At 34.5% G+C, this 12,178-nt stretch overlaps 1 protein-coding gene across 1 annotated transcript; it reads left to right on the top strand.

The window, feature by feature from the left end:
• The first annotated feature begins 267 nt into the window (after positions 1–267).
• On the top strand, positions 268–10,884 carry LOC102805840 (uncharacterized). The gene is made up of 7 exons (XM_006815508.3): positions 268–917; positions 1,265–1,436; positions 2,142–2,362; positions 3,236–3,518; positions 4,618–4,652; positions 7,522–7,611; positions 8,765–10,884. Exons 1-7 carry the CDS (start codon positions 763–765, stop codon positions 8,970–8,972), a joined length of 1,164 nt encoding a protein of 387 aa, XP_006815571.3. The 5' UTR covers positions 268–762; the 3' UTR covers positions 8,973–10,884.
• The last annotated feature ends 1,294 nt before the right edge of the window (positions 10,885–12,178 follow it).

Below are 12,178 nucleotides of genomic sequence, written 5' to 3'. Positions count from 1 at the left end.
TTTTGACCTAGTGTATTGCGCATGCGTTTTAACATAATGACGATCTGTGTTGGTTCTATAAACTGCTTTCTGATTCGCTGTTGAAATGTAGCTATGAGATCACTTTTTTAAATACTTCTTTACACGAGTATTATATTTTCATTTCTTTAAACTAATTTCAATGATGTGATAATTTGTAATTAATTGGAACAACAATAATAACATTTGACCTATTTTCATGTTTGGAAAAGGAACAAAAGATTGGACCAATCACAATTGATCACTAAACCAAGGTCGCAAAGATAACAACACTCGACACCGGAAACTATCGGTACAGGAGTTTGACCGCTGAATGCGTTTGTAACGCTTGCGGTTCCAATACCGATACTGTACAGTTTTTGTGAGCAAGTCAAAATTCTCCTAATACAATACAGCAATGAAAAGAAGGTGACGAAAACAGCAGTATGAATTTAAACGGAATTCGATGATCAAGTCTGACTCATCGTTTATATCTGGACCAACCGGGATCATTACTCCTATTACTCGTGAAATTTACATGTGAAATGCAGTGAAACAATCGGCCAAAATTTAAATCTCATGTCACAGCGTACTATTTACAGCAGGGGTTTTGTGCAGCTGGAACGGTATCACTTGCCAACTGTTAAACAACGTGCATTGCTAAAGTGCACCATTATTTTAATCACGACTCCTTGAAGTACAACAGCTGTCGCAATACTACAGGTTGTCGAATTCCACCTATCAATTCCTGGTGATATTGTTAGAATGAACACCGACATTTCGGCTCCATCCGACAGCGGATGTCAAAACACAGGTCTTGTGGATCTATGTGAAAATACTAAAAACAGTGAGTCTGTTGCTGGCGAAAAGAAGCCCACACAAAATGAGGTCACAGTAGAAGACGACCACAAGACAACTAGGTAAGCCACGATTATACTAATTACACACTATTGAAATCGTTTCCTTTTGTTTGTAGGAATATGACAGCAATATAATAAAAAAATGCAATGCAATACATTTAATTGAATTATAAAATAAAATATCCCCGTTATATCATTATTTGTTCACAACATGCATTGTTTTGTTTTTCAAATTTTGCAATATTGAATTGAATATTAATTTTTATTTCTATAGGATTTCAGTAGAGTTGCATTTGAACAAATGATTGCTATCGGACGAATTTCAATAGGATTCTTTCCAATAGGACATTGTTTGTGTTTGTTGGATATTGAACTTTCTTTCACAATTCCTGAATTTATTTTCTCAGTAAATCAGACATACCAGTACCTCAGTGTACATCACGTGAAGCTGTAACACAAAAGAATGAAGCATGGAGCTATAAACGGGGAACCATTGTTTCACCAATGGTTGAAACCAGTAAAGATATTATTTTCATGAAAGATGATACAATTGCTAAAAAGAAATGTTGTACTAAACAGGTAAATCTAGAACCATGAGCAAATAAACACACATTTCAATCACCTGTCCCAAAGCTTAATTCTTTTGCACTTTGATTTATTGGCACACAATGAAAATTTCCGATATTATGAAATACTGTTTTCTGGTGTGTAACATTTGATTAAAATTGGCAAATTGACATTGATATTATTACATCATTCTTTGTCATGTTTTGTAATTACCGGTAATGTACCCAGCATCTGAATAATACAAAAATTTTGCCAAATCCTTAGTGGGTAAAGCTGGGTCTTTATATTTGTTCATGTCTTTGGGTGAACCAAGCCTTTCCAAAGAATGGAACATTTTTGTCAGATTATACCGTAGTTGGTTGCTTTTTTTTATGCTGTATCTCTGACTAAACTGAGGCTTCAACAATAATTAAAGTAGGTTCTTTTTCTATTGATATGAAAAATAAACAAATACATGTTCTGTATACCCTCAAACTACTTTAAATTTTACCATTTACTTTAAACCAGACAAAACTGGCATAACTTCCTTGGTCCCCCTCACTCCTTATCCTAACCCTGTCTCTCCAGTGCCCAGGTTAGGTTAGGAGGGGAACTCTTCCCCATTAAATGAATGAACTATACCTAAGGCATTTCAAAATGCATGTGCTTGTGAACATAAATGACTTCTAAACACTGAACTTTTGATCTAATCTTTTTTTTTCTTCTCACTGAAAAAAGAAATACCTACTTGAGAAATGTGTGTTTTTGATATCGGTTACAAGTCTAGTACTTTGGGCATATGGACTGTTCAACTATCATTGGTTATTGCCATATTATTACACAGTGGTCTTGCCATTACTAGTGGCCATCAGAGTATGGATATACTGGACTAAGAAATGGCAATGGTTTCTTTTAGATTTCTGCTATTTTGCAAATGCTATGACCATGATATATATTTGGTAAGTAATTTCATTTTCTGTTGAAAGGTTACTTTGGTAGATATAATATTATTATTTTCTCATGATCATCTAATCTTATTTTGGTTTGACATCAGTAGATACAAGTGATGTAACCACCAGAGTTGTACATCAGTTCAGGCCATTCCACAGTACATATGGTACAATTATAGTTATTGTCTCCCTGTAAAACCTCTCTTCTGCAACATAAATTGGACTATTGGAGTATTGAACTATTATTATTATTATTATGGGATTAGGGCTTATACCGCTAATTCAACCAGGATATATCTGCTAGTTATATCACTCAATATGGGAACATTTCTAAGCGATTCATTGGAAAGAAGAAAACAAACTGTACATTGTACAGTTATGCTGGAAATCGAACACTATAACCCATTTTGCAATACAATTTGTGAAGACTAAATGTTACAAACTTTTGATAATTTTCCCCCAAAATGCTTTTCCCACAAAAATAAAGATATCTAACAATTCAACTTTTGCTGTGTGAGGTTTTTGTCCTAATCTGATATTTATTACTCTTTACTGAAATCTGTTTCATTCATATTAATTACAGGTACATTATGAATATAATAACACACAATGATGAGCTTTAATGACCGCAACAATTGTAAGCAGACGTTATGCTGTAATGCTCCACCCCACCCCCTCCCAAACATATGGAAATAGTGTGTAGTGAACATGAACAAACAACATACAGCATATATTCTGCACACATATGAAGCCATGGTACCGTGGTCAGAACATGGAAGGTGCTAACATTAGTACCTTCCATGGTCAGAACGACCTACTCATAATACTCTCTAACTGTTAAGTGCTTGATTACTAATGACCTACATTTTTTTTCTTTTTCAGGGTTATACCAAATCATGAATTCATGTTTATGTTAGTGTTCGCGCTGGCAAATGGACCACTTATATGGGCCATTCTTATATACCGCAACTCATTGGTATTTCACAGTTTGGACAAAATGACTTCTGTTTTCATTCATTTGCTTCCTGCCTATCTATCATTTGGTTTGCGATGGTATCCAGAATCTATATCTCTTCATTGGTACAGGCCATTTGTAATCGACCCACCACCACCAGATTTCATATGGCTAGTGGTTGTACCACTCAGTTGTATTGTGTTCCACGGTGTAAGTACACTAAATATATATGTAAAAACTATGAATGCTTTCTATAAATGTCTTGTATATGTTTGATTTTCCAACTTCTAAATCAACTTTATAAACACATTGCTTTAAATTTCATGACTATCCTACGTTATACATTACACTTATAGTCGAGAATTAGCCAAATTTAGAACAAGTAATCATAGATTAGTGTGGGGGAAGGGAAAAGGACACGTCATGTAAACTAGAACTCAATCTTGTTTATTCTTCAACAACAACGTAATACAGATGTCAACTCGTAAACAACTGGAAAGCAACTGCTCAAATTGAGCGCAAAAACATACAATGTTGCCAATTGCTAATATCGCGTCAAGTAACAATTTGTAGGGCAGGAGGCGTTCTCATTGCCCGATTACGAATATGGTGATCACTCCGACATTCAAAACAAATATTGGCCAAATTACAACTGGGTGTGCTAGTTTCTCATAGCATTACATGCAAAAAATGAAATACGAAGAAAACATGGTTATGAATAAAAGATCAATAATTGAAATGAATCTCCACACAATTAGCAATAGAAACTGATCGCTATACGAGACCCAAGACACCAATGGAAGAGAGACTATGCACACATTGTAACCAAATAGAAGATGAAATACACCGCTTAATAAATAGATTGTAATTTATTACACAGAATATAGAAACACTTTGTACAATGCCATAGGATTAATCAACCAAGACTTCAGAAACAAGAACAAAAGAGAAAAATTTGACTATATAATGCAATCAAGAGATAAGACAATTATATATGCTCTAACTAAATATTTGTTTCAATGTAAAAAAACACTGTCAAAACTTATCAAAGTAAGCAAGAAAAGACTAATTAATCAAAATACTAGTAATATAGTTTAATGTTGCTATTTTTATTCTTTTCTTTTTTTTTTTTTCTTTTTTTTTCTTTTCTTTTCTTTTCTTTAAGCACTATTCTATTCTATATTCATATTACCATACAGCATCATCAATTACATATTAGAAGCACACATGTTCACATGAATGTCCTGTTAAAATAACACTGGTTACAGTAATATTGTTTTTTACTATAAACTGATTCTCATATTTGCAGCTCGTGTATCTTATCCTAGTACATCTTTTGATAAAGTAAGTGTTCTTAATCAAAGTAAGTGTTCTCTGGTGCCACTATATAAGTTACCTTTTTGTTTGTAATTCAATCACTTATCTTAAAAATTATCTATGTTGATATAAAACAAGATTCGATACAATTTACAGGTATTTCTAAAATATAAGTTTTCTGTTTTATAGTTTTGTAGTTTTATCACCATTACACATTCAACAGTGTCCAACTACTGTAAAATGACTAATTTTCCCTGGGTTTAAATTTCACTGATTTACCATTTCAGGCATATTCAGTGGGTTTTAAATTCACGGTTTCGTCATTTAGATAATGTGTTCTATGCTAAATTTTACATATTCACTGTGTTTTAATTTAGCGCATTTTTCCAGTCAGCGAAATAAGCTAAATTAAAACCCAGTGAATAATTACCCCCTTTACAGTATTCGCTAAAACTTTATTGATAATTGTTTATTATATTATATTAATATGGGTAGATACAGTGTAGTATCTATTCAAATTCTCATTGGTACAAGAAATCTTTAAATACATTAAATTTGCCAGAAATAAATCTAACTTCCTGTAAAAAAAATTTGGCCAACATTTTCAGCATTTTTTTTTTCACAAAATTAATGTTTGTACTTCCATGAGTTAAGGAGTATTAACCTAATACCATAAGCCTGCACAAATGATATAATAAATTACTTTATTAATTAAGATTGATTTAGTATTTATTAGTCCCTGTTCGGACATAGTCTTAAAACAGGGACTTATGGTTTGCCCTGTGTGCGTCTGTGCGTCTGTGCGTCCGTGATCACCTGTATCTCGAACATGCATGGACCAATTAAGTTCAAACTTCACTCATACATCACACATTATATTGGACATATGCACATGCATTTTTTTCATGATCCGATTAACGATAGCCGAATAGCGGCCATTTTAAGGCCGAAAATGCATCAAAATCGCACATTTTCACCATTCCGGACCCGGATCTCAGTTATGCATGGACAGATTTTGTTCAAATTTGGTACATACATTAAACATAATAGGACCTTGATGTAAATCATTTTTTTTGGGATCGGGTTTGAAATGGCCGACTGGCGGCCATTTTGTTTTAAAGAATTCAGTTCTGGATCCGTATCTGAGACATGCTTGGATTGATCGAGTTCAAACCTCACACACACAAGGTACATCATGTCACAAATATGTATGTGCATTTGTTTCATGATCCGCTTAACAATAGCTGAATGATGGCCATTTTAAGGTCGAAAATGCTTCAAAATCACGTATTTTCACAATTCCGGAACTGGATCTCAGTTATGCATGGACGGATTTTGTTCAAATTTGGTACATACATTAAACATAATAGGACCTTGATGCACGTCATTTTTTTTTTTCGGATCAAGTTCGAAATAGCCGACTGGCGGCCATTTTGTTTTAAAGAATTCAGTTCTGGATCCGTATCCAAGACATGTCTGGATTGATCAAGTTCAAACTTCACACACACCTGGTACATCATGTCACAAATAGATATGTGCATTTGTTTCATGATCCGCTTAACAATAGCTGAATGATGGCCATTTTAAGGCTGAAAATGCTTCAAAATCACGTATTTTCACAATTCCGGAACTGGATCTCAGTCATGCATGGATGGATTTTGTTCAGATTTAGTGCATATATTAAACATAATATAAGCTTGATGCACACCAATTTTTCTTCGGATCAAGTTAAAAATGGCAGACTGGCAGCCATTTTGTTTTAAAGAATTTAGTTTTCGATATATGTCTCGGACATGCCTGGACAGATCAAGACAACACTTCACACACATCATACAATGTGTTGTACATATGCAGGTGCATTTCAGATCAGACCACTGAAAGTGGTCTGAGATTTCGTTCATGATCTGCTTTGAATGTATATGTCACTCAAATATGAACGGAACGGGGATGTGTCATTGACAATGACTTGTTATTAATGCTTTATTGTTACACTCTTTTTATCAGAATTCCCGTGCAACATCTCTTGGGAGAAGGGACTGCTATGCAATCGAATTTGTCTATGTTTTTTGTAGAACCCTTTTTCAGCCAAATTTACCTTTTAATGAATGTTTAATTACACTTTTCTGTTAGTATATTTCATAGAATTTGCTGATATAATATTTTTGATTTAAAATTTTACTTGCAAAATGTATGATTCCTAATTTCCCTGACACATTGGAAAGCATAAACAAATAGTTTTTTTAAAGATGGTGAACCAGCAATCAAAGTTTTTGTGAGGGTGGGACCAAATTTCCCTTTTAATTAACATTTCTGTTATTTTTACTCATGAAGTTGTGTTTTTTATTTAAAATACGAGCAAAAATTATGATTCTTAGTTCCTCCGAATGTAAACTAAACAGAGATCCAGAGTGTCTTGGCTGTGAATACTTTTTTAAAACCTGTTCTTAACTTAATTACTACTCTATTTAATTTTTTAGTTAACGTAGTATTTTTAGTTTAATAAATGTACTGGTCGTAGTTACGCCAATGTACTCTTCTAAATGTTGAAGTCATGTCTTCCCACCTTCTTTGCTTTTGTGTTATTTGAACTAGATTCACCCAAATCAAAATATGTTCAAAAACATCTTCAAAACATTTTCAAATTCTCTGTTGTAACTTTTTGGACATTCAATAACATGCGAGGAAGCCATCTTGAAAACAAGCTGTACCACTGATTTACATAATAATGAACAGACTACACAACAAGATGTACAGTATGCAGGAAGTGTCCTAATTTGAAAAAAACGAGTTGCATGTCCCTTTTATATAGTGTCTTTGGTTAAACATGACATGCATTCTTTTTGTATGTATTTTTGTTTTGTATGTATGGGTATAAATTCATGTTTCTATTCTGCAGACCATCAGAAGACTATCTGGATAGCTACAGGTATTTTATATCTGATCAGAATAGTATCTACTTCAAAGCAGTCAGTATATTTGGAAAAAAGTAAGTAACCATTAATCTCCAATGAAAAAGTATTTATTATTATTTTTTATGAAGTCCCTATGCTTATAGTAGTTGCTTATAGTGATTGGAACAAAAATATTGATCACAGGATTCCATTCTTTTATTTAATTTGGTTTCTGCATTTTTGATGCTACATGTTTGGATTTGTTTTTTGTCCCTGATTAGACTACTGATGTTTTGACCTATGTGTGTGCATGTCATTACATGTGACAGGTCGTATATACATTAAGCATCTTGGGATACATATGCACATTCATTGGTTTTGCAATCCGATTCAAAATGGCCTAATTTTTGTGCTTAAAATTCATCAAAATCAAGCATTTCAGCCATTCTGGAACCAGATCTTGGTTATGTATTGATAAACATCAGACATTATGATGAATCACTTCATTTTGTTTCTCGGAACAAATTAAGAATGGCTGATTGGTAGCCTTTTTGTTTTAACAAATGCTTTTCCAAAGCCATATCTCTGAAAGGCTTTAGCATAATGTACATAATGTCACATGTGCATATGTATTCATTTGACAATCCAATGCAAGATGGCTAAATGACAGCTATTTTACCAGTAATGTTAAAAATCAAGCATTTCTGCAATTCCAAAACTAGATCAAATCAAATTTGGTGCAACCATTGGACAATTCATGTAAGAGACCCCATGCATGTCTTTTTGTTTTTGAGATCATATTCAAAATGGCCGTCTTGTGTATATATGTTGTTTTAATGAAGGCTGTTCCAGAGCTATATGTGCATCTTATAACACATGTATATGTATTCATTTACTGATCCAATTCAAGATGGCTGAATTGCATTTCTTTTCAATGTTAAAAGTTCATCAAAAACAAAATCTTGATCTTGCTTGTGCATAGAGAGATTTTGTTTATACTTGGTTGAAAGTTGAACTTCAGGGAATTTCAATGCACATTATGTTTGTCAGATTGAACTCAAAAAATAGTCGATTGGTTGCCATTTTGTTTTCAATGAAGGTAGTTCTGGAGCCATATCTCTGACATGCTGTGACTGTTCATATTCAAATTTAAATGTTTCATAAATTTGAGAACTCACAGGGACTATGTTGTGCAATTACTTGTTAATGAAATTTGCTAACAAAACAATATTTTAATTTTGTTTGCAGATATCAACTGTACATGTACTTTGTATGTTCCTGGCTATGTAGTCTAGCTACTTTACTGCTATGCAGACTGTGGTACCAGTATTTCATTGGCCATGTCATCATCCTTTCTCTGACCTTCATTGTGATGGTGTGGAATGGTGGCACTTTTTATTTAAATGTCTTCAGTGTTAAAGGGCTTCAAGTTGAACCATACTCCTCAGCTGTATGATTAAAATCAACAACCATGGCCAGGTGTGGAGTCTTAAATACTTAAAGAACTTGAGTTGCTTCAAAAGATTGTACTGTAACACCTCACTCTATATTGAAAAAGAACAACTCAACATATCACAAAGACAGCAGTATCAATGACCTATATCGGAGGTTGCTATGGTTACAGCTCTGATATGTAGCAGAGGTAGCTATGGCCTCAGTAAAGTCTGATTGTCCAAGTACAAACTCAGATATTCTTTAACTCTTTGAGTGCCAAATTATGCTCATGCCACACACATTTTGTCTAATTTTCACTGAATTTCACCTTAATTTGGGACTAAACAGATAAAATTTAACATTGTGATGTAGTTTTTGATAAAAAAAATGTTGACATTGTCACAATATTTCATATGGAGAAGAGTAGACTATAAATGGAAGTACCTTGTGGATGGTACATGCGTGAAGTTGACTTTGGCACCCAAGTGTTTAAGCAATTCATTTATAACTAAAGATTTATTTTTAGCAAAATACTTGTTATTCTGGTTGAACAGGAAGTTTGACCTATTATTATTTTTTGACCTATTAAGTTTGTGGCTTGCATATCATATCATTAAACCAAATAAGGACATTCCAAACAAAAAAACATTCTGAAATTCTGTTTTTACCATTTTCAGGGACATGTGTTATACCGATCCAGCCATTAAATGTAATTGTATTTATCTAATGATGAAATACTTAATATATGTATATACATGTACTAGGTAATCTATACTGCCCTCTATGCCAAATAGCAAAATTCTCCAAACATGCTGCAATAATGTTTCATGGCATCAGTCAATATGCTACCAGTTTATAGCAATTAAATTGTCACATTTGTTTTTGGCACCATTTTTTTCAAATAAACCCGTGTATAAAGTGTAAAAATTATGAAATATGATTAAATGCTTAGCAATCAATCGAATCAAGACAGACAAGCACATTTTCATTTATTCCCCCATTTTCAAATATTTAAATTTCCCCCTTAAACTGAATAACCTCTATGTAAATGATTTGTTAAAGCTCTTTGTATCACTATATACAGGTCTGGCTATAGTGATGTGTCATTGTATGAAATGCCTGGTTGCTATGGCCTACATTGACCTCATATTACAGATATAGTGTAGACATATGTTGCAGTCAAGTGTATCTAAGGATGTGCTTTTATTACTGCATGAATTCAATAGTGTAGAGTATTTAGTCTTTCGTTGGTGTGATTTTAATATTGTATATGAAGTTCAGTATATGGGGGTGGATCCAGGTTTTGTCATAGTACTGAAATGTTTGTCATACCATTTCAATTCTGGAGAATTCTTACCATTTTTGGTACTTTCTGGTAAATCTGACTACTGCACAAGTGGATTATGCCTGGATCCACACTTGGTATATGTGTGCTGCTGTAGGTTGTGTGCTTTTAAATATAATACAAGGAATTTTTAAGGTGTGCTTCTTAGATAAAAATTGCTGCATACATTTGTAATAAAAATGTGTACTTCTAACCATATCCCCTGAAAGTGTTGATGGTGTGCCTCAAATAAAGGGGAGAAATGTTATATTACTTACTCATCCCAGCGTATTAGTAATGGTGCGCCTCTGAATAGTGTGTTATATCAAAAACTTAATCATGTAGCAACAAGGCGTACAATATCATAATGTATATCATATATTATTCACTCAGCTGTATCTACTGTAACATTTTTAATTTACGAAAATTATCAAGAGACTGAAATGTTTTGTTTTTTTTTAATTTGTTGTTGAAGTACTTCACTTGTGATATGAATTTTCATTTACATTGTCTTTTATGATACCGTTTTTGTGCAATGAATATCATGTAATTTAAAAATGTAAACTTAAAATGTATGTTTAATATATTAAAATAAAACTATAATAATCAACATGCTTTTCAATAAATCGTTTTGGATATGGCATGAATGCTTTAATTATTAAGTGACTATTATGAAATTTGTATTGATGGGGGGGGGGGGGTGATAAATGATTAAAAGAACCCAGTAAGTGGGTCATAAGTTAAAAAGGGGGCGAAAGACTGAGTGAGAGGTCAAGAGGTGCAGTAATTGGGAGGGGAGGCTGGCAGGGACCTAAGCAAGAGGGAGAGATCAGGAGAGACTGAATGTGGTCATGTAGGGTAGTGAACAATCAAAATAGGCTAGGTTTTACCACACCACCAGACATCTTATCTACCCCCAGGCCTTTCCTTCTCACCTAAAGCTTCTCTTGACTGTTTCTTTTGTTTACAGCCCCTCCCAGCCTCTCTTCCTTTGTCATTCACTTTTGATCCCCTTCCAAACCTTATGGCCCTTCCCGACCCCCTCTTGCATTCCACCCATCCCAAAATCCCCCTTTCACATACATCCCCTCTCGGCCTCTTAAACCCATCCCAAAATCCCCCTCTCTCAGTGTCTACATCTTCACTCAGCTTCAATATCTTACTGACTCTCAAGGCCTTTTCCCTTTAACCACTTAATCCTGGCTTCTGGTAATTTACTTCCCCACACTATATCCCCCTCTCACCTAGAGCATCACCTGGCTTCTCCTCATCCACATTGCCTCCTGTCCTACCATCTTGCTTACATCACCTCTTTGACTTTACCTGTTGTTTACAGCCCATCCCAACAGTAACTGCCTTCTCGCCTCACTTAACACCTGTAACCCACCCGTTCTCTGCCCCTCACTTACAACCTATCCCCAAACCTCCCTTGTTTACATCCCAACCCAGCCTCAATTCCTTGCTTACTGTACTTAAGGCCTTTTTCTCCTTATCACTCAATCTTGGCCTTGTCTCATCATTTATTGCCCACACATTATCCGCCTCCCCTCATTACAGCCCATTCCAACTGTCACAGACTTCTACTCACTAACCACCCCAGTCAGCCTTTCACTCTCTCATCACCAAATCCTGGCTTTTTGAGATTAGGCATGCCCCAAATGATATATCTCTCTCTCTTGCCAAAAGCTCCTCCCCACTTCTCTTTTTTACCTACAGTTCCCTGGCCCATCTCTCACACCTAAAGCCCATTCTTGTCACTTCACTTATGGCCATCCCTCTGGGCCCCCTCTCTTGCTTATGACTCAATCCTGGCTTCTTTTCAAGGTTTTTTTCTCCTTATCACTCGATCCTGGCCTTGTCTGATCATTAATTGCCCACACATTATCCGCCTGCCCTCATTACAG

Source organism: Saccoglossus kowalevskii, chromosome 10 (assembly GCF_978046115.1).
Source record: "Saccoglossus kowalevskii chromosome 10, keSacKowa6.1, whole genome shotgun sequence".
In the NCBI taxonomy this organism is placed as follows: Eukaryota; Metazoa; Hemichordata; class Enteropneusta; family Harrimaniidae; genus Saccoglossus; species Saccoglossus kowalevskii.
The sequence above is the reverse complement of the archived record's forward strand: the minus strand, read 5'-3'. Positions and strand labels throughout refer to the sequence as shown.

What these genes read in the sequence shown, in the direction of transcription:
- LOC102805840 (XM_006815508.3), top strand. Translation starts at nt 763, where the DNA reads ATGAACACCGACATTTCGGCTCCATCCGACAGCGGATGTCAAAACACA. An exon ending in GACGACCACAAGACAACTAG is followed by an intron (nt 918 to 1,264) that starts GTAAGCCACGAT and finishes TTATTTTCTCAG; the next exon opens with TAAATCAGACATACCAGTAC. An exon ending in GTTGTATTGTGTTCCACGGT is followed by an intron (nt 3,519 to 4,617) that starts GTAAGTACACTA and finishes TCATATTTGCAG; the next exon opens with CTCGTGTATCTTATCCTAGT.